Below are 21,645 nucleotides of genomic sequence, written 5' to 3'. Positions count from 1 at the left end.
GCAAACGTGTTTTACACCATTGGTTGAAACAATGCAAATATTAACAACCACTGTATGTCTTCAAAATGTAGATAAAACTAGAATTGTGATTTCATGGATAATCCTTCCTTGCATCCATAGTTCTGTGACAGTGGTTCTTTTTTTCAACCCCATCTCTCAGCTATTTACAAAAATAGTGTTTGAGTGTGCTTTGGTTTTGTTTGAACTGCAGAGTTCCCCTTTAGAAAGTCAGTCTATAAAAAAATGAATGCATGAATGGATGAATGCAGGCATGCATGAATGCATGAATTAATTATATAAGTGAATGAAAACAATATGAGAATAGTTGTAAGTATTTTTATTAAATTGTATTATATATAAAACACGAATAAATAAATACATAGTGTACACATAAATATCAGTCTACCAATATATATAAATAAATAAATCAGTCATTCAGTCAATCTAGCAGCCGGCCAGTCAGTCAGTCAGTATATATATTAGCCATCAATCTGTTAGCCAGCCTGAGGAATATGTCACGTCTCCAATGATGATTCTGTGGTTCTCCTCACGGCTTGACTCTGCTGTCAATGAATTTCTTGAACTGCACCAAGTTTTCGCGAATCTCCTTTCGCACAATCTCCCATGCGCATGCGCTGTGTTCCTGGAGAGCGTACAAGATATACATTTTATTTCAGTCAACTCAACCACTGCAGGTGTTGTTGATCCAACGCATCCATCGACATTAAAACGGCACTGGGCAATTCCAAGTTTCATATGTGAGTTGTGGCATTGAAATGCGTCCTATTTCTGGTGATCTAGAACTTTTTCTCAGATTAATTTAGCCTCTATTTGAGGACATTTGATATTGGACCCACCTTGTCTTTCAAGACGGTGTTCAGCTTGTTGAAATATGTTTTCAGAGTAACCGAGCCTCCATCTCCAGAGGATTTCCAAACACCACCTACGACCTGGAGACAATATAAAATGCTGGTGAGTGCATTACTTCTGAGACGGTTATGAAAATATATAACAAAAATATTTGTAGTGTATAAATTATGTAAATACCAATGCCCACGATTGTCTGCCCCCAAAATACACTGAGTGTACACAACATTAGGATCACCTTCCTAACATTGGGTTGCACCCCGTTCTACCCTCAGAACAGCCTAAATTCGTCAGAGCAGGTGTTCCACAGCGAATGTGGCCCATGTTGACTCCAATACTTCCCACAGTTGTGTCATGTTGGCTGGATGTCCTTTGGGTGGTGAACCATTCTTCATACACAAAGGAAACTGTTGAGCATGAGAAAGCCAGCGGCGTTGCAGTTCTTGACACATTCAAACTGGTGCGCCTGGCACCTACTAGCATACTCCCGTGAAAGACACGTACATATTTTGTCTTGCCCATTCACCCGCTGACTGGCACACGTACACAATCCATGTCTCAAATGTCTCAAGGCTTCCTCCACACCAATAGGAGTGGATCTAACAAGTGAGAGATCATTGCTTTCACCTGGATTCAGCTGGCCAGTCTATGTCATGTCTATATCAGTCTATGTCATGGAAAGTGCCGGTCTTCCTAATGTTTAGTACACTCATCGTATAACCTATAGACTACACAAGAGGGATCATACTTACACATAACTCTAAGTTTTGAACTTGACGATATATGACGTTTTGGAACTGTTTAAGTGTTGTTTTGTTCCACGTGACAGACGTCAGACTGTTGTTATATAATTGGTCCACATATCGCATAGCCTCTAATGCAACCACAGAGACGTCCTCACCCTGGATAAAATAAAACAGGGTTTTAGGCATTGGGTGTCTAAAGAAGTGGTTAAACTTCCAATTTACCACACTGTACTTTAGTTATACTGTACTTTAGTTTATCAAAATACTGAAGTGTATCCTACCTCTGTGTTCTTGTAAACATCCTCTGGAAACAGTTCGACGTTTTCTTCTGCACACTTAAGTGGAAAGAGTCCACCCTGAAATAGAATTCATATCAATATCAAGAAGTAAACTATATTGTGATAGTAACCTTAAATGAAACAATGTTGTTCAAACTTGAAAGCATTGCTTAACAATAAAATGTGCTATAATGCAAAATAGAAATTAGAATATCATTGCGAATTTTGCGCATCAATTTGTGCACACCAAATAGCGGACTGGTGCAGTTTAAATTCCTCACCATATATGAGAGCAGGTCTATGCTCACGTCGTTCAGCTTCCCCAACCTACACTGCGTCCAGTTGCAAGGTGTTGATGCTGCTGTGCCTTGGCAGAACAGAGTCAGGCAAATGCTTAACCATTTCAATACAGCCATGTTTCTTTTATAAGAACTTGAACGGAACAGCTATTAAAAATGAATAAAGACGGAGTATCTTAATCTTGATTGATATGATACCTAGACTGTTGAAGTTGCCCATTTTATATAAGACAAGTATCGCTACGTAAAGGTGTCAAAATCCCTTTGTGGTGAAGAAGGGTTTCGTAGTTCAGGCTTTCGCTTCCCTTTATAAGACCCAATTTTCAGCGGGTGATTCTTAATTATGCTATTGTAAAACTAATCAGAAAATGTTTGCCTATCAAGTTAACAGTTTTCATATGTAGAGAATTGCATTGGAGCAATGCATTTCATGCTAACATATTCAGCAGGTGTTAAAATGTAGGACATATTGAATATTAAAAACTAAGAAAACCATGGCTGATTTTTTATTTCTATAATACAATGGTACAGGGCTCTCTCCTATGAAATGAGGGCCATATTTAGTAAATATGCTGTAGTTTTGGACATTGCACACCACATTTTTCAGATTCTGTGTAGAAAGGTTTTTTGATAGTCGTAGCACTGAGATCATTTTTTGGTCACAGACGTCAAGTCTGTTGTCGACTCTCTTTTAATCAGGTAGTGCAATATGAAGCATTACTGTTCCGTGTTAATATGGCAAATCTTTGAAATAAAAGCACGTTTTATTTAATAGAGTGACTGGTAGTGTTGAATGAAGACTAAAGCCGCCGCCTCTAAAATCGAGAGTAATGTGCGGTGGTATTGCGGTGGTACTGCCAGCATGCAGGGGAATTACTTTTCCTTTTCTCTTATGCGCTTCATTCTTATTAAATTGATTCGGTAAATTCCAAGGGGTCTTTTTAAAGTTAGTTCATTTTTGTTTAAAAAAAGAGTATACGCCCTAAATTAGCCTTGACGATGATGTGTGAATTTGACCGAATGTGAATGATGATGACGCTAATGATGGTTATAGCTCTATTTTTCTAAACTTTTACTTAACCATGAAAATCCCATTCAGATATAGAATCATATGACGATGATGACTACGACGTTAATTGGAGGTGTAGGTTTCTGATTATTCAGTTTTTATGTTAAGTCTTTATATTAGGTTACCTTGTAACAATGAACTATCTGATCATGGCATTGATTGTTCAAGATTGTTGGCCAATCATCAAATTAATTATTATTTTAAAACTTGAGATGAATTCCACTGTATTTTTGCAGTCAGTTAATTACAAATGTTGTTAAATGGGTCAACAGGTTTTTTTGGCAGCCTACAGTGGTGGTATGAAATAAATATATTACATCTGCTCATTTGTAGTGCATAGACTCCACTATGCTGCTGTTTTGAACTGCATATTGTCTATAAACAAATGAATGCATGAAAGACTGAATGGATGAATGCATGGATGACTGAATATGTAAATGAATACAAACAATATGAGGCTGGCTAATAGATGCATGTTTTTTTCAGTCAGTCAGTAAATATATCATCCATCAATCTATTAGCCAGCCTCAGGTACATGTCACATGTCTAAAATTATGATCATGTGGTTTGTCCAACAGACTGCTTCTTCCTCATCTGCTCGACTCTGCAGTTGATTTCGTCACCGCTTGTACTCCGCTGTCGTGGAATTTTTAAAACTTGCCACCAGTTTGAAGCGAACCTAGACCCCACGATCTCACATGCGCATGCGCTGTGTTCCTGGAGTGCATACAATGCATTCTTTTTTTTAAGTCAACTCAACCACAGCAGGTGCAGCGCCAACGCGTTCCGTCGACTTGAACGGCGTTTGGAAGTTCCATGTTTCACATGTGAGTCTTGCGGCAGCAAAATTCTCATCCGATTTTGTGGTGATCTAGAACTTTTCCTGTGATTAATTCAGCCTTTTTTCGAGGACATTTGATATTGGACCCACCTTCTGTTTCGTTACGGTGTTCAGCTTGTCGAAATATGTTTTCATGACGCGTTACCAGAAGTAACCGACCCTCCATCTCCAGAGGATGCCCCAACACCACACCGACCTGGAGACAATATAAAATGGTGGTCAAGCCCGTTAGAATTAGTTACGTATTAGGTAAAATGTTCTGTAAAACATGATACAATTTTTTGTTGTTCATTAAATCACAAATTAAAAACCTGTGCCAATTACTGTCTGCCCCCCCAAATATAGCTTAGGCTACACCATGAGAGGGAGCAGACTCACCCATCCCTCTAATTTCTTAACTTAATTAACTAGGTCATCTGTTTTTGAACAGGTTCAAGTGTTTCCTTGTTCCACGTGAAAGGAGTCATAGTGCTATATATTATTGAAACAATGTTGCGATTATTGTTTGTGAGACTGCCAACAGGTGTGGTTCCCTTGGGGGAAAGATTCTATTTGGGGAAAGGTTCCGGTGGGGGTTGCCATGGAAGCAAAGAAGGGGAGTGAGATGTGTCTGTTGTGTGCTCGAAAGACACACATGCATGTGGAGGTCTGGGAGAGGAAGTTTGTCCATCTGATGAATGGGCATGTGCCTGAACTCAATTTTATACACTAATTGTGGTCTCGCCCATTCATTTCGCATGACCGGTCAATTTTGACCGGGAACATCACAAGTGTACAAAAGTTCAATAAAACACCCCAATGTTATGAAAATCATCCAAATGTATTTTGTGTGTTCAGATGCCTTGTGTGGACAAAGTCACGGAACCGTATGACAATCCGATTAAATTAACTACATTTTTCCAAAAGAAAACTTGTAAAATCGGTCCAATTCGACCGGAACACAGCAGGAGGGTCAATTGGAGTTGTAGCGCTAGTGCATTATGGCAGTTTCTGTATCTAGCATTTATATTATGTCACTTTGTAACAATAAACTGATCATGGCATTGATTTGAACAACATTGTATGCCTTATCAACAAATGGATGATTATTTTCAAACGTGAGATGAATTTCACTGGATTTGTCCAGTCAATGAATTACAAGCTGGTTCAAATGGGTGAGCAGGTTTATTTTGGTAGCCTACAGTCAGCCGTGTTATGAAATATACATATTACATCTTGCTCTATGTGTGGTGCATAGACTCGAGTAGAATCTGTAGATCCTTCTATTGCCACACGATTTAATTTCGAACATCCTCCCAAAGTACAAAAGCTGTTGTCCTGAAACGACAAAACCCCACAGTAAATTGAAATGAGTAAATGGAAGAACGGAAAAAGTGAATAAAATTAAACCATTCAATATAAGCTACTGTGTTACTTTAACCTTTTGCTTTATAAGTTTCTTCATTTAGCTGAAGCAATGTTTTCTAGAACGACGTAGTGTCTTTTCATGAACAGGTGTCCAATGGTATAATTTTAATCTGCATTTAACTGTGTGAAACTATTTAATGTAATAAGTGGTATTATCATATCAGGGAAGACATTTCAATTAGCAGGCAAAAAATAATCATAATCACGCATTCCGATAAATTGGTTGTCTGTCGGAAAATTATATTTCTAAAGTAATCTAGGGAACTTTGTTCCATGACAGAGTGTAAGGGTATTAACTAGCGGCTGGGGAGTCAGACGCAGGAGAGAAATAACTGTGTTTCCAACGGCGCAATTTATTTACAAAAACCCACCGGAAAACATAATAATAAATATCCATGTGTAACATAACCCGCCTCACACCAGTACAGACGTACACACACTTACAATAAACAATCACCAACAAGGACATGAGGGGGAACAGAGGGTTTAAATACACAACATGTAATTGGTAGGATCGAAATAGGTTGGTGACCAAACCAATGGAAAATGAAAATGGATCAGCGATGGCTAGAAGGTCGGTGACGTCGCCCGCCGAACACCGCCCGAACAATAGAGGGAACAACTTCGGCGGAAGTAGTGACACAGAGGCTGGAAAGGTTTAGCAAATATCGTTCTCACTTGACCTAAAATGATATATGCAGTCAAAACTCATCTCTCTCTGTTGGGAAAAATAAATGGATGTAAATTAGTGTGCTATAAAATCATTCCATTGAAGAAAATTATTTGGCTACTGTTTGTCTTCGAATAACAAATTCATGTTGAATTCGATGTTCAAGTTCTCTTGCAAGCACTGAACCGGAAAACGACCACCTTAGGTATTTAAAACATGATATGGTCAGCTAAGATGTCAATTGTGCCAGATTTAGAAATTAGGCTGCGTCTCGTGCTCGAACACAATCATCAATGGTTTATGTCAGCCGAGTTTGATGCTGTGCTTATTTGGGGATTTTGAGACGAGCATCCTTCCATGTGCATCTCATCGTTGGATACACCGGACATATGCTAAATGAAACACTCCACCACGTCAAACTGGTTATCATGAGTGTCGGCTAAACAACAAAATCTCACGAAGTATTCGAAGAATCGGTCTGGAAATATTCAGACAAGCATCAATATGTAGCCTATAGGAAGGCCTCACAAAATTCCTGACAGCCAATCGAAATGAGACAACCGAGTAGCCTAGCTGCGTGATTCACCAAAAATAAGCCTTATGATGAGACTGTAAAGAAGGTTGGTTTCATAAGTTAACCCGGTGTATCGAAACCTTCCCTTGTTGCCTACAAACGTCAGTGGTGATCTTCAATTGAAAAAATATACTTAACTCAACCAAAAGAACATATGATGATCCACTCTAGACAATTTTCTATAGGGGGAAATTGCGTTTATTGAGTTTACACGTTGCATTCATTAACAGTTTCATGTGCCAAGTCATTGGATGATTATTATTATATATATTTTTTTTTACATATACACAAAACATACTTAAAACCATTTAGATACAGCACATATGAGTATTATACCATATAAAGTAAACACACATACTCACCATTCAAGATGTTATGGCAAATAACCTCACACCATTAAATAATTGGATGTATATATCTACAATATCTCTGTTCTATCCAGGCATTCCAAGTCTTAGTCATAACATGCAGCCTTTCCAACAAGTCATTTTGTCAAATTTCTGTCCTTCTAGAGCTGCCACGGTCAACTGCAAGTGCGTTTATTGTGAAGTGGAACCGTCGAAGGGAAGTAATGGCTCAGCCGTGAAGTGGTTGGCCACACAAGCAAGAACAGAACGGGACCACAGAGCGCCGAAGCGCGTAGTGCGTAAAAAAATCGTCTCTCCTCGGCCGCAACACTCACGTACCGAGTTCCAAACTGCTCTGGAAGCAATGTCAGCACAAGAATACATTTTTTTTTTAACGGTTATTTGAGAGCTTCATGAAGTCGGGTTTCCCACGGGACTGCACAAGCCTAAGGTTACCATGCACAATGCCAAGCGTCGGCTTGAGTAGTGTCAAGCTCGCTGCAATTGGACTCTGGAGCAGTGGAAACACGTTTTCTGTAGAAATTAATCATGCTTCACCATCTGGCAGTCCAACGGACAAAATCCGACTTTGGCGCGGATACCGAAGACGCGACCCTCCCACGATTGCATAGTGCCAACTGTAAAGTTTGGTGGAGGAGGAATAGTGGTCTGGGGCTGTTTTTCATGGTTCTGGCTAGGCCCCTTAGCTCCAGTGAAGGGAAATCTTAACGCTACAGCATACAATGACATTTTTGACAATTCTGTGCTTCCAACTTTGAGGCAACAGCTCGGGGAAGGCCCTTTCCTGTTTCAGCCTGACAATGCCCCAGTGTACCAAGCAAGGTCCATACAGAAATGGTTTGTGGGATTCGTGTGGAAGAACTTGATTGGCTTGCACCGAGCCCTGATATGACCCATTGAACACGTTCGGGATGAAATGGAACACCGACTGCGATCCAGGCCTAATCGCCCAACATCAGTGCCCGACCTCACTAATGCTCTTTTGGCCGTTAATGGAAGCAACTCCCCGCAGCAATGTTTGAAGTAACATCTAGTGGAAAGCATTCCCAGAAGAGTAGAGGCTACTATAGCAGCAATGGGGGGAATGAGATGTTCGATGAGCAGGTGTCCACATACTTTTGGTCATGTGGTGTATAAACTTAAAGTAGAAAATCATGTGACTGACGATCAGCAACGAGTTTAATCTCACTGGCAACCACAGTCTGGGTGTTCAGACAATATTTTCCCTCCCGCTGAGGAGTCGACCTTGTGAGAGCAATCCTCAGACCCATATCTACGACAGGCACATTCTAAGTATTAATCAGGTAAAACGTGTGGATTGAGCAGTGGTGTAAAGTACTTAAGTAAAAATACATTAAAGTACTAATTAAGAAGTATTTTGGGGTATCTGTACTTTATTTTACTATTTATATTTTTGACTACTTTTACTTTTACTTCATTACATTCCTTAAGAAAATGTTATTATTTTTACTCCATACATTTTCCTTGACATCCAAAAGTACTCGTAACATTTTGAATGCTTATTAGGACAGGAAAATTGTCCAATTCATGCACTTATCAACAGAACATCGCTGGTCGTTCCTACTGCCTCTGATCTAGCGGACTCACTAAACACAGATGTTTCGTTTGTAAGTTTTATCTGAATGTTGGAGTGTGCCCCTGGCTATCCGTAAATTAAGAACAAAATGGTGACGTCTGGATTGCTGAATATAAGGAATTGGAAATACTTTATACTTTTACTTTTGATACTTAAGTATATTTTAAACCAAATACTTTTACTCAAGTAGAATTTTACTGGGTGAATTTAACTTTTATTTGAGTCATTTTCTAGTAAGGTATCTTTACTTTTATACATCAGTGTTTCAATTGAATACTTCCACCACTGAGAATAAGTGTGACACTGAAAAGCAGAACGAGACACAGTTAAATTCAACTAAACACATTTTCAATATGCAATTTTTTCTTAGGTTATTCAAGCAGACAGGTAATACAGTTCAGTTCAACATTGGTGCAAAAGGGACATACAAAATATAAATATAAATGTATAATAATGAAAAAACAATAAATTATGCATTTAAATATAATAAATAGACTGACAGGGTCCCACATGATTGTATTCGTGCTTTATAAACTGGTAAGGGCGTAGCTTCTGAGATGAGTCCGGATGATCAGTGAATCTTTGCCTGAAAAATATCCAATCTTTCCAGATGATGTTTCGTCTCTTTCCTGATGAGCTCCCATGCCAGTGCACTGTAGTTCTGAAAAACTGTACATATTAGTGGTATGGACTTTCTAGTCATATAATGATCATATTGTCTTGAACAACAAAGGGCTGGGGCCGTATGTAATAATAATAATAATAATGTATGAAGCATGTCAGAGTAGGAGTGTTGATTAACGATCAGTATTGTCTTTTAGGTCACTATAAATAAGGCAGAGGAGACCTGATACTAGATCAGCACTTCTCTGAGATGCTTAATACATATGGCCCTAGAACCCAAAAAATGTTTCAAAACTGCTCCTGCTTAGCCTAGTTTATATTCATTTGATTAGATATATTAAGCACGTTGCCATCCGAAAACAAACTCACCATTTTTCTCAGTACCATCCTATTCAAATTCTTGAAGTAACGTTTCAGTCTCCTCTCAGGTATCTTGGCAGGTGATACCTGTTGGACAAGATTAAAACATTAGCCTTCCACTGAACATAATAGCCCACATAGATTTTCTCACTTGTACAGTTAGAAGTCTACAGCTTAAACAGGGCTCTCCAACCCTGTTCCTGGAGAGATACGGTCCTTTAGGTTTTCACTACAATCCTCATCTAGCACAGCCGATTAATTAGCTGGTTGATAAACTGAATCAGGTTAGTTACATCTGGGGTTGGAGCGAAAACCTACAGAAGGGAGGTTCTCCATGAACAGGGTTCGAGAGCCCTAACGAAAACAGGGATTATACTTTAAATAGACCGGTTACCAGGACTTAAGGTTCTCAATTGGCGTTCAGATGAGGAAATTGTCCAGCTTTTTCTTGTCCCAAGTGACAGCCTTCATATTCCCATCAAACAGTTTTGTGATTTGATAGATGGTCTCGTTCCGGAATCTGACTTGGTCCTCAAACTACACATGAACATGTAAAAAGAAGATTAGAAACAGTATAGTCTTCAATTATGCCATCAATGTAACGTTGGGTCACGACCGCTATACTAAAGCATATCAGAACATGAAAAGTCAAAATTGAAGTTTTTACCTTGGCGTCATCTATGGGTCTGTAAATTTGATTCGGGGAAAAAGACGGGGCAACCTGCTCTGTGATATCTCCTCCCTGGAATACAACCAATATAGTATTTTAAGTCACGCGTCTAAAAGTATAGCTTTTACTGCAAGGACAGTATAGGCCTAATGTATATAGCCTCTCGTGATCGCTCTGTCATTATAGCCTAGCGCCCTTTTACTATGGCTACTCAAATATAGATGACAGTTTTCTAACACAGCTGCTAAACATGAAACATATGACTACTTTACTTGGTTGGTTGTTTTATATATGCCTTTAATCATCCATTCAGTCTCCTCTTACAGTGTGCTGATAACTCACCATCTGGTCCAGCAGTGAAAGGTATTCTGCGCTCAAGTGGCCGTAGTGGTGTCGGATCCAGTCACAGCAATAACATTATGCATTCTGCAAATAATAAGAAAAATACACGTCCAACTCTGCATTGTATACATTGTAAATAGCAGTTTGCTTTGCTCTTAGTTTTCCAGTTGAGTTTGAACATTTTGGCTCTTATTAAGGAGTTTTATTTGGAGATGGGAAAGTGAAAATTGTATCGTGAATTTCCCCGAATAGACCTACCAAAGCGCGGGTTTTTAACTTTCCAGACTCTAGCACATGCAGCCAAAGGAATTCCATGCCTTGTCCGACTTCTGGACGACCAAATGCCAGCGTTGAATGATAGTTTAACCACAACAATATAGGTTATTTTATTTTGATATAGGCTATTTGCGAGAATAAGCTACACGTGAGCTAGGCTTTTAACTGCCATTATCTTCGCGTGAACCTAAAAAAAAAATACAAAACAAGCCTGATAACGAAATCGCCGAGGTCAAAACAAAACCCAAAATTATGACATTTACCCACATAATAAGTCAATTTAGTGGGTTTCATTACCAAGTTAGTCCGAAATATCCTTTCGCGGCGTTACTTGCAAGTCCTCAATGTTGCGCTTCAAATGAAAATTGAAAGGGAGACGTCTGTGTCTCTCAACTTTTAATTTCAACAATGATGTAACCAACTTTCACCTGCTGGTGATGCAATTTTGACGAGCAATGATAACATGATTTGTTGGAACTGTCCTTTTCTTTACAAAGGAAATATGAAAAATTATATTTGACCATACACTGGGTGTACAAATCATTAGGAACACCTTCCTAATATTGAGTTGCACCCCATTTTGCCCTCACAACAGCCTAAATTCGTCGGGGCATGGACTCTACAAGGTGTAGAAAGCGTTCCACAGGGATGCTAGCCCATGCGTCCCACAAATGTGTCAAGTTGGCTGAATGTCCTTTGAGTGGTGGACCATTCTTCTTTTTTAACCTTTATTTTACTAGGCAAGTCAGTTAACTGCTGGGAAAGCATAGGCCTTATGTCTATTCTTGGATATTGATAGACAATCTAAATTGTTGACGTTATGGAACCACTAATACGGCTAGGCTTCACTGCTGGTCTCAGATCCCTTCATCACTTTTCACTTCGCCTAGACTTTCTCCGTGTCTGTCTGTCTGTCTTTCTGTCTGTCTGTCCTTCTGTCTGTCTGTCCTTCTGTCTGTCTGTCTGTCTGTCTGTCTGTCTGTCTGTCTGTCTGTCTGTCTGTCTGTCTGTCTGTCTGTCTGTCTGTCTGTCTGTCTGTCTGTCTGTCTGTCTGTCTGTCTGTCTGTCTGTCTGTCTGTCTGTCTGTCTGTCTGTCTGTCTGTCTTACCTAATGCTCTTTCACCTGAGAAGCGTAACATGAGCCTGGTTCAACATTGTAGCAGCCGCCACAATTCACCGTTTTTCCCCCAATGAATAATTAGACCAAACAGAAATTATTTATTTGATGTCATGGTGATTCAATAGTTAATCATTACATGACTTTTAAGTTAAAGCACTATTTGTTTTGCTCAGAGTCTGTCAGTAACTCTATTAGAGGCAGATGATCTACTCTTTTGGCTGCTTCTGATGACGTTTGCATATAATGACAATAAGAATCTCGAAACTATGCTGGTATTCTTTTGTCCTTTATTAAATATATGTATTATTATATTCTTATCTATGAATATTTTGTATTAGTAGCAGTAATAATTAGTAAATGGCACCATACAAAGTTCTATTTGGACCCAATTTTGGTTCAGTGATGAAGAACACCTTGGGTTCGATATCTGGTTCAGTGAAAGATTGTAGGAAAATTAATGGAATCATTCTGTAAACATTTTTTTTCATAAAAAGTGGCAATGCAAACAAATTACTTTGGTAAACACAGGAGACAAATTCTTCTTATTGTTTTTACTTTTCCATTTCATATCCATTACATTGATATAACTTTTTATATATAAAAATATAGCCAACCATACACATTCATTGTTGACACATGCATTTGATAAATGTTATTCGCAATTACAGTTGAAGACCTTGAAATCCCCCAAAATGTCCAGTACAAAGACAGGAGACAAGAGAGCACAGTCTGAACATTTAAATAAATATTACAGAGCAATGTGGAAAGGTCTACATTCTACAAGCTTTCTCATAAGCATAAGAAAAGCATGTTCCTCTTTGAGGTCTAGAGAGAAAGTCTCCCCACAGTTTCAGGTTTTGGCTTAACAACCTTTGTCCCCATTGCTTGACCCTCTGAAATAAAACCAAAAGAAGACAGTTAATTAGTAATATAGTTTACATAATGTTATCTTCTTCAGGCTGCAAGCCTGACACCGGTACACTTATAACAACATCCAGCTCAAGTGCAGGGCGCGAAATTCAAAATGTATACTTTTAAAATATCTAACTTTCACACATTAACAAGTCCAATACAGCATTTGAAAGATAAACATCTTGTGAATCCAGCCAACATGTCCGATTTTTAAAATGTTTTACAGCGAAAACACCACGTATATTTATGTTAGTTCACCACCAAATACAAAAGAGGACAGACATTTTTCACAGCACAGGTAGCATGCAGGTAGCATGCACAAAGCCAACCTAACTAACCTAGAACCAACCAAACTACCCTACAAACAACTTCCTCAGATGACAGTCCTATAACATGTTACACAATAAATCTATGTTTTGTTCGAAAAATGTGCATATTTGAGCTATAAATCAGTTTTACATTACTGCTACCATCACAGCTACAGTCAGAAATAGCACGGGAGTAGCCAGAGTAAATACAGACACCAACGTCAACTACCTAATTACTCATCATAAAACATTTCAGAAAAATATATGGTGTATAGCAAATGAAAGACAAAGATCTTGTGAATACAGCCAATATTCCCGATTTTTTAAAAGTGTTTTACAGCGAAAACACAATATAGCGTTATATTAGCTTACTACAATAGCTAACACACAACAGCATTGATTCCAGGTAATCGGTAGCGATAGCACAGTTCGACAGATATATGAAATAGCATCCCAAATTGGGTCCTACCTTTGTTGATCTTCCATCAGAATGTTGTACAAGGGGTCCTTTGTCCAGAACCGTCTTTGTTTGGATCCAGAACAAACTCTTTCCCTCTTGAATTAGCAAGCACACTGGCCATGCGGCGCTAACCTCTCCTTCGTGAACAAAGTGATACAACGCAACACGCCTAAAGTCCCGAATAAATTTCAATAATATAATAAAACTATATTGAAAAAACATACTTTAGGATGATATTGTGACATGTATCAAATAAAATCTAAGCCGGAGATTGTATTCGCCCATAACGACAGCTTGCCAGAAGGCGATTCCAGGTCCAACTTCGCGCTTTCGAAAAAAAAAATGGCCGGACCCCTCATTCCAAGATGATGTATTCCACCTCAGAACAAGATAATCAACTCATTTCTGCTCTCACTTCCTCTTGACATCCAGGGGAAGGTGTATGACGTGTATGTATAGTCCTAAGTGACATGCCCATTTATAGACAAGCTCTTGAACAGAGACCTCGCTTTCAGAAATCTCACTTCCGGATAGGAAGTGGGCTGCAGAAGGAGTTCTGTTTCACTTAGAGAAATAATTCAAACGGTTTTAGAAACTAGAGAGTGTTTTCTATCCAATAGTAATAATAATATGCATATTGTACAAGCAAGAATTGAGTACGAGGCCGTTTGAAATGGGCACCTTTTCCCAGGTTACTCAATACTGCCCCTGCAGCCTGAAGAAGATTTATCCTAATGTGCATCTAAAACTAGAACAACGGAACAAAGATTTTCGTTATTTTCATTATTTCCTCATTAAGCCGCAAATGTAGAAATGACTTGTCTGTCCTTGAAACCAGGTCCACCGCTTGGGTTCCTCCTCCTGAAGTTTCAACTTGTGTTCTAGAGGCAAAGAACAAACCAATATTGATCCTACAGTGACAGCTTAAAGTGAATTGATTTCATCAAAGTGTTAGTGTTGGTTAGTTGTGATTTTACTGGTGAGATTATTGAAAGAATGATGTGAAATAAAAACAGGCAATGTAAAACACGGATCTTTCCTCCCAACAGCTAAAGGTCCTGAAGCTTCTGCACATGTGCAGGACCCCCAACTCCACACAGTCTCCTCTCCATTCATAGAGAACAGGCTAGCCTACTGTGGCGAATGGTGCTCATTTAATAAAGTTAGATAAAATCTGAATCTATTTCTGCATGATCACATAATGATAGTTTTCTACATAACAGAACCAAATATAATAGCGTAGTATAACGTTACTAAAAAAAACGAATTTCTCATGAAATTTGAGGAAGATTGTGCTGCTAAGCAAAATATGTGATTTGATTGAAACTAAACAGGTAGGCTATGCTACAGTTTGTTAACACCATCTGCTCTAGAATTCACTCATTGTACATCATTTAGAACAACACAATAGGCTACTACGAAACTGTAGCCTACAACTCAGGAAAATCTAAATGCATATCCTCATGAAACTGATTGATATCAAATGGTTGGTATGCAGATTCTGCATGACGTGACACTGGAAACATTTGAAGAGTTATTATTCACAATTGACTGTGAGAAATGTGAAGGGAGGTTCTCTACGAGGGAGGTTATCTTTGCTAACCTCAAAGTCCACTATTGTGGCTAATCCTTATTGTGTCTAGCTTCACATAGATGGGTCCGACCACCATTAATCAAATAAGAACTGTATTATAAATGATGATAATTTTAGATGATGACAACTAGCCATATAGTTAGCCAACCAACTATAGCTACATATTATGTCGTTTTTCTATGTGGAAGAACATTGTTTGCATCCATCAGCTAGCTAGCTTTTTTTATGACCAGCACTGTAGGTGCGCGAGACAACTTTAGCAGCATCATAGCATACCTATCGAAGAATCGTTGTGACATATGTAATACGAGTGATAGTGTAATCAGTGTGTAATTACTACGTAAAAAATATATGCTTAATTATGCTGTTGTGAAATGAATAAGAATGTTTTTTGTCCTGCAAGTGAACAGTTTTCATACATGTCTTTGCGGAGAATTGTATTGGAGCAATGCATTTCATGAGGTCAGAAAGCAGTAATTCAGCAGGTAAAATTGAATAGGAGAAACTAATAGAACAGTCGCCTATTTCTACAATGTTGCAGGGCTCTATATTAGCAAATGAGGGCCATGGTCAATATTGTGGACATTGCACACCACATTTTTCAGATTCTATGTAGGGTTAACCCTACATAGAAGTTTTCAATAGGCAAGGCACAGCGATCACATTTTGCTCACACGTTAAGTCTGATGTGACTTTCTTTTAATCAGGTAGTTCAATCTGAAGCATGACTGTTCAGTGTTAATATTGCACATCTTTGAAATGAAACACATTTTATTAACAAAGTGACTGGTAGTGTTGAATGAAGGCTAAATCCGACCCGCCTTTAAAATGGAGAGTAAACTGCGGTAGTTTTGTCTTTACTTTTTCATTTTCTCTCATGCGGTTCATTCTTATTACATTGATTCGGTAAATTACAATTTTTTACAATGTGTTAATTTCTGGTTGATAAAAGAGTATGTGCAAAAGATTAGCCTTTATTAGGCGCTTACCAAGACCGACGAAAATGATGACGATGATGTGTGAGTTTGGCCTAATGTGAATGAGTAGGAAAGTAACATGGATATATAGTCTCATAGAATGATGCTTATGATGATGGTGATGTGATGAGGACAACGTTAATTGGAGATGTAGGTTTCTGATTATACAGATTTTATATTAAGCATTTATCTCATGAAACCTTGTAAAAATGAACTGATCATGGCATTGATAGAACAACATTGTATGCCTATCAACAAATTAAGTCGTATAGGAGCTCAGAGTACAACGTTCAAAACAGGCCCGCCCTGTCCAGTGCTAAAACACACTTATTTGAAAAAAGGCTTTTGAATACAACTACATTTTAAGAAGATACAGTTGACTTGTTTCTAGGTCTTTCCTTAATGGATTAGTAGGCTAAAGGACTAATTGTACTGACATCCATATGTCCTGAGCATGTTTAATACAAATCTGAATGTTCACACACCGATTGACTGGGCTACAGAATGAGCAAAAAGATTAACAATATTTAAAAGTATACAAATGTTTATTAACTTAACATTTGATGAAGAGCAACATATTTTCAAATAGATAAATCAATTACATTCATAAATAGGCATACATGAATAAATAACCTTGATAAATAAATAAATACATGTATAATATTTCTGTTTGACGTTGCACATGACATGATTGTAGAATAGTAGGCTTTTAAAATCAAGTACAATTGTAAAACTCAATTTTAAAAATGTTAAAATTCATGTTCTGTTGGCCCACAGAAGGCTATCAGAGTTGTGTTCCAGAATGAACTGTAGGGTGTACAGGAGCTCTTTTCGAACCACTTCCCAGGCGCAGTAATTGAAATTCTGTGAAAATACAAATAAACTGTTAGGGCAATGTGGGGGAATATTGTATGTAGAGATATTATCAAAAAAATATGTCTATTTGTGTTTAACCTATAGTCTACCTTTTCTTTTCAGGACTGCTGCAATGTTCCCAAAGTACGTATTCAGTCCTTCTGCCCTGATGAGATAATCACTTGTATCCACACTGCCCATCATCTGCCAGAAAGAAAAAGGCAGAAGATGAATAATAATAAAAATGTCACAATACCACAATTAAACAGTTAACTACCCTTCTGGCATAGTAACTCACACATTTGCTCTCTTCAATCTGGCGGTATACAATATTCTGAAAATTCTCCAACTTCTGTTGGTCCCACTTAGTAGGCAGGTCGTCAGCTCCAAACAATGTGTCGATGTTCTTCAATGTCTCATAAATAGCCGTAGCACCACTGCTGCTCAACTGAAACGGACAACAACAATAATTTCAAATAACATAAATGGCAGTTTAAAGGTATCTACTTTTTAATGGTTGAAAATACTCTGTCATGCTGTAAAGAACACTTGGATATGCTCGCTTGCCCTTACCTGTGATGCGCCGGAGGTTGCAAATGCGGTGGCTGGGAATGGCATGAAGACATTCTCCTGCAGGCATTCCAGAGGAAAATGTCCCCCCTGAAAGTTAGAGAAAACACAGCATTCACGTTGAGCTATTCAGTTAAACATAGTTGGATAATACTTCTCAAGACAAAAGCAATATAAAAAACGTACCATGTCTCTCAGTAGGTTGTGTGTTATTCGCACCAGCTGTCCTTGTAGATGGCAAAGGCATGGGCATGGAGCAAGCTTGCGCAAGGCAGAGGAAGGCGCTCATCCAAGCGATAGTCTGAAGTGCCATTCTTATTGTAGTTAGAATATCTGCAGCAGATGATAATTGTTAGTAGAATATAATCCTGAAAATAATTCATTATTTGTATCCTGAAGCAATTATCAAATGATAGCATATTGTTGACTCACCTGTTGCCAGTATATCGCAAATTTTCTCCAGTGTGAATGTGGTTTGTGTTCTGATCCCATATCTGCGGATTCATTTAAATAGCGAGGATTGAAAGGATGTACAAAAAGTGAAAGGGTGTCTCGCTAAATTATGTGTTAAAATGAATGAATTTGGGAAAGTTTTGCCCAGTGAACCGCAAGACCGGATTTCTCTTTCCTTGTGCTCCACTTCCCTCTCATCGTGTTTCGAGTGTTCCTTCATGGGAGACACGTTATCCTAAGTCGGTTGAAAAGAAGTTACTCATAGCTGGCCTTGTGAACACTCAAACGTTTCTGAGAAAGACAGGGAAAAAGAACAACTATCTCTTAACTTCACAATGATTGCAGTAGATCTTTTCATGTCTTTAATGAACTAGTTAAGAACAAAATCTCTATTTTCGATGAAGGTCTAGGAACAGCGGGTTAACTACCTTATTCGGGTGGCGGAACGACAGATTCTTTCCTCTTTGTCAGCTCGAGGATTCGAATCTCGCAACTTTTTGGTTACTTGTCCAACGCGCTAACCACTAGGCTACCTACCGCCCCATTCATCAACACCAATATTAAACTAACTTTTATGGACTAAGGGTAGGCCTACTACAATGTTTGTTTTTTAATCACAAAACTGCTATTTGCTTGTTTGTTTGTCTCTCTCTCTCTCTCTGTGTGGGTGTGTGTCCGTGTCTGTGAGAGAGAGAGGGAGTGAGAGATGATGATTTTATATGATCTCGTTCTGTTTGGGTCTTCTGTCTTTAGTCCCATGCATGTCTATACATTTGAATTAAACTCTTGATAATAACTGATGATTAAATAGAAATTAAGCAGCATTATATTACATTTACATTTAAGTCATTTAGCAGAAGCTCTTATCCAGAGCGACTTACAAATTGGTGCATTCACCTTATGATATCCAGTGGAACAACCACTTTACAATAGTGCATCTAACTCTTTTAAGGGGGGGGGGGGGGGGGGGGGGTTAGAAGGATTACTTTATCCTATCCTAGGTATTCCTTAAAGAGGTGGGGTTTCAGGTGTCTCCGGAAGGTGGTGATTGACTCCGCTGACCTGGCGTCGTGGGGGAGTTTGTTCCACCATTGGGGTGCCAGAGCAGCGAACAGTTTTGACTGGGCTGAGCGGGAACTGTACTTCCTCAGAGGTAGGGAGGCGAGCAGGCCAGAGGTGGATGAACGCAGTGCCCTTGTTTGGGTGTAGGGCCTGATCAGAGCCTGGCGTCCATATGACGTCCATATCTGAATAATGAGGCTAACTTTATCATTTGGCTATTTATTACTTTTGAGAGACTAGCAGGGATATTCCTATAAATAAACCAATATTATAAAAAAAAACTACATCCTAATTCCTTATAATACTACTTTTCATCGTCTTGGATATGCTTAGTTAAAGGGGACATTTCTGCGATTGCTACATCCTATTTTGACTTTTAAATTAATGATACACAGGCTGCCTATTGACTCTTGAAGAATATATAACTTTTAAATGCCTAATGAGCTTCGTTCACCTGTCTTACTTCAACAGAACCCAAAATGTACTTTTTTATGACATTGTTTGAAACAACATACATATAAACAAACACTGTATGGCTTCAAAATGTAATTAAAATGATCATTTTGATCTCTTGGAGGGTCATTTCTTGAGTAAATATCTCTCTGACTGATTACTTTTCTCCAACCTTATCACTCGGCTATTTACCAAAATATTGGTTGAGTGACCACTATGCTGTTGTTTTGAACTGTATATTGCCTTTTAACAAATGAATGCATGAAAAACTGAATGGATGGATGCATGGATGACTGAATATGTAACTGAATACAAACAATATGATAATAGATGAATGTTTTTCTCTTTTAATTTTATAATATATAAATAAAGGAATAAATAAATACATAGCCTCTATTCCATCCAGGAATTCCAAGCCTCTTGAAAGGATTGCATCATAGGCCTACGTAAGGAATTGACCTCATTTATTCATTAATAGATATTAGGAGGATCCCTGATGCAACTTAAAAAGGTCTATATATATGACTAAGCTAAATCAATTAATTTTATTTTCATTTCAATGAGGGGTGCCTCATTCAGGGGTCTAAACTATTATCTATTAAAAGCTTGGTTTGTTTTATTTCCATTACTTTTTCTTATTTCTCCTTCAATCATAGTAAGACAATCGGGTGTTTAATACATTGGACAGACTTTATAAATAAACATCCCACAATGTCAAGTGGGAGATAAAAGTTCCTGGTCCACTGCTACCCAGATCTCCCCACCTCCTTCAGTCCACTGCCCCAGTGTGATTACCACACAAAAACAAACAGGAAAAACTAAAAGAACAGCAACCCTTACAAAGTACAAAAACACATTCAAAATAAATTACACAAAGAAACAAAACAAGAATACCTAAACATAAAGTAGAATTATCATGTGACTGATCAGCAACAAGTTTAATGTACATCCCCTCTGATGGTTGGATAAGACTGCTCAATATTGTAAATCCACTCTCATTGTGTTTAGACAAGAATGACATTTTGAAAATGAGTACAAAATACATGTAATTTTTTTTCACATGTTTTTTAAGTAGACAGACAATACGGTTCAGTTCAACACAGGTACAAAAGGGAAATACAACATATAAACTATATGAATGCCAATTTGAGAACCGTAACTCCTGTCTAAATAAAGAGTTTAATAAAAAAATGATAATCACTGTTCAGGTCAGGGCTCTCCAACGCTGTTCCTGGAGAACTACCCTTCTGTAGTTGTAACTAACCTGATTCAGTTTATCAACCACCTAATTAATCAGGTACGCTAGATTAGGGTTGGAAGCAGGTGCAGGTGAAATGTTTTAATAAAACACAAAACCAAGAACACGACACTAACATAAGGCTGAAGGCCGATACACAAGAACAGTACCAACTGTTGAGTGAACCTGGGAGTGACATATTAAGGGGAGGAAATTATGAAGGTAATGGAGTCCAGGTGTGAATCATAATGATGTGTGGTGAAGAAGTTATTAAGTAACATAATGAAAAGATCCCCATCAAACCCGTCAGTTTCAGCTGGAGATATCTACAGCATCCACCGATGTTGCACTTCCGTGTTGGACTTCTGCATCTGCGGTGAAAGGTGGCAGAGCTAGAGCGTTGTTTGTCAGGCCAAATTGGTCTTCTAACAAAACAAATCTGTCTTCTCACGAAAAAGTCTGTAGCGTCCAAACGGTTTGTTATATTAAATCAAATCAAACTTTATTTATCACATGCACCGAATACAACAGGTACAACCTTACCGTGAAATGCTTACTTACAAAACCTTATCCAACAATGCAGTTCAAGATAGAGTTTAGGAAATGTTGAACAAATATTCCAGAGTATTTTTTTTTTTAAAGTATCACAATAAAAT

General features: G+C 38.3%; 1 protein-coding gene and 2 pseudogenes across 1 annotated transcript; all 3 read right to left on the bottom strand.

Moving 5' to 3' along the window:
* Positions 1 to 322: 322 nt before the first annotated feature.
* Positions 323 to 2,361, bottom strand: LOC139568028 (interferon a3-like). The gene is made up of 5 exons (XM_071389716.1): positions 2,173 to 2,361; positions 1,895 to 1,969; positions 1,620 to 1,769; positions 858 to 950; positions 323 to 643 (listed from the first exon to the last, which is right to left on the bottom strand). The coding sequence occupies exons 1-5, from the start codon at positions 2,305 to 2,307 to the stop codon at positions 548 to 550; spliced, it is 549 nt and encodes a 182-aa protein (XP_071245817.1). The 5' UTR covers positions 2,308 to 2,361; the 3' UTR covers positions 323 to 547.
* Positions 2,362 to 9,287: 6,926 nt separating this feature from the next.
* LOC139568024 (interferon a3-like) lies at positions 9,288 to 10,843 on the bottom strand (annotated as a pseudogene).
* Positions 10,844 to 17,115: 6,272 nt separating this feature from the next.
* On the bottom strand, positions 17,116 to 18,097 carry LOC139568018 (interferon alpha-7-like; annotated as a pseudogene).
* Between the last annotated feature and the right edge of the window lie 3,548 nt (positions 18,098 to 21,645).

This window comes from Salvelinus alpinus, chromosome 1 (assembly GCF_045679555.1).
Source record: "Salvelinus alpinus chromosome 1, SLU_Salpinus.1, whole genome shotgun sequence".
Lineage (NCBI taxonomy): Eukaryota > Metazoa > Chordata > Actinopteri > Salmoniformes > Salmonidae > Salvelinus > Salvelinus alpinus.
Note: the sequence above shows the minus strand (reverse complement) of the source record. Positions and strands in the feature narration are given on the sequence as shown.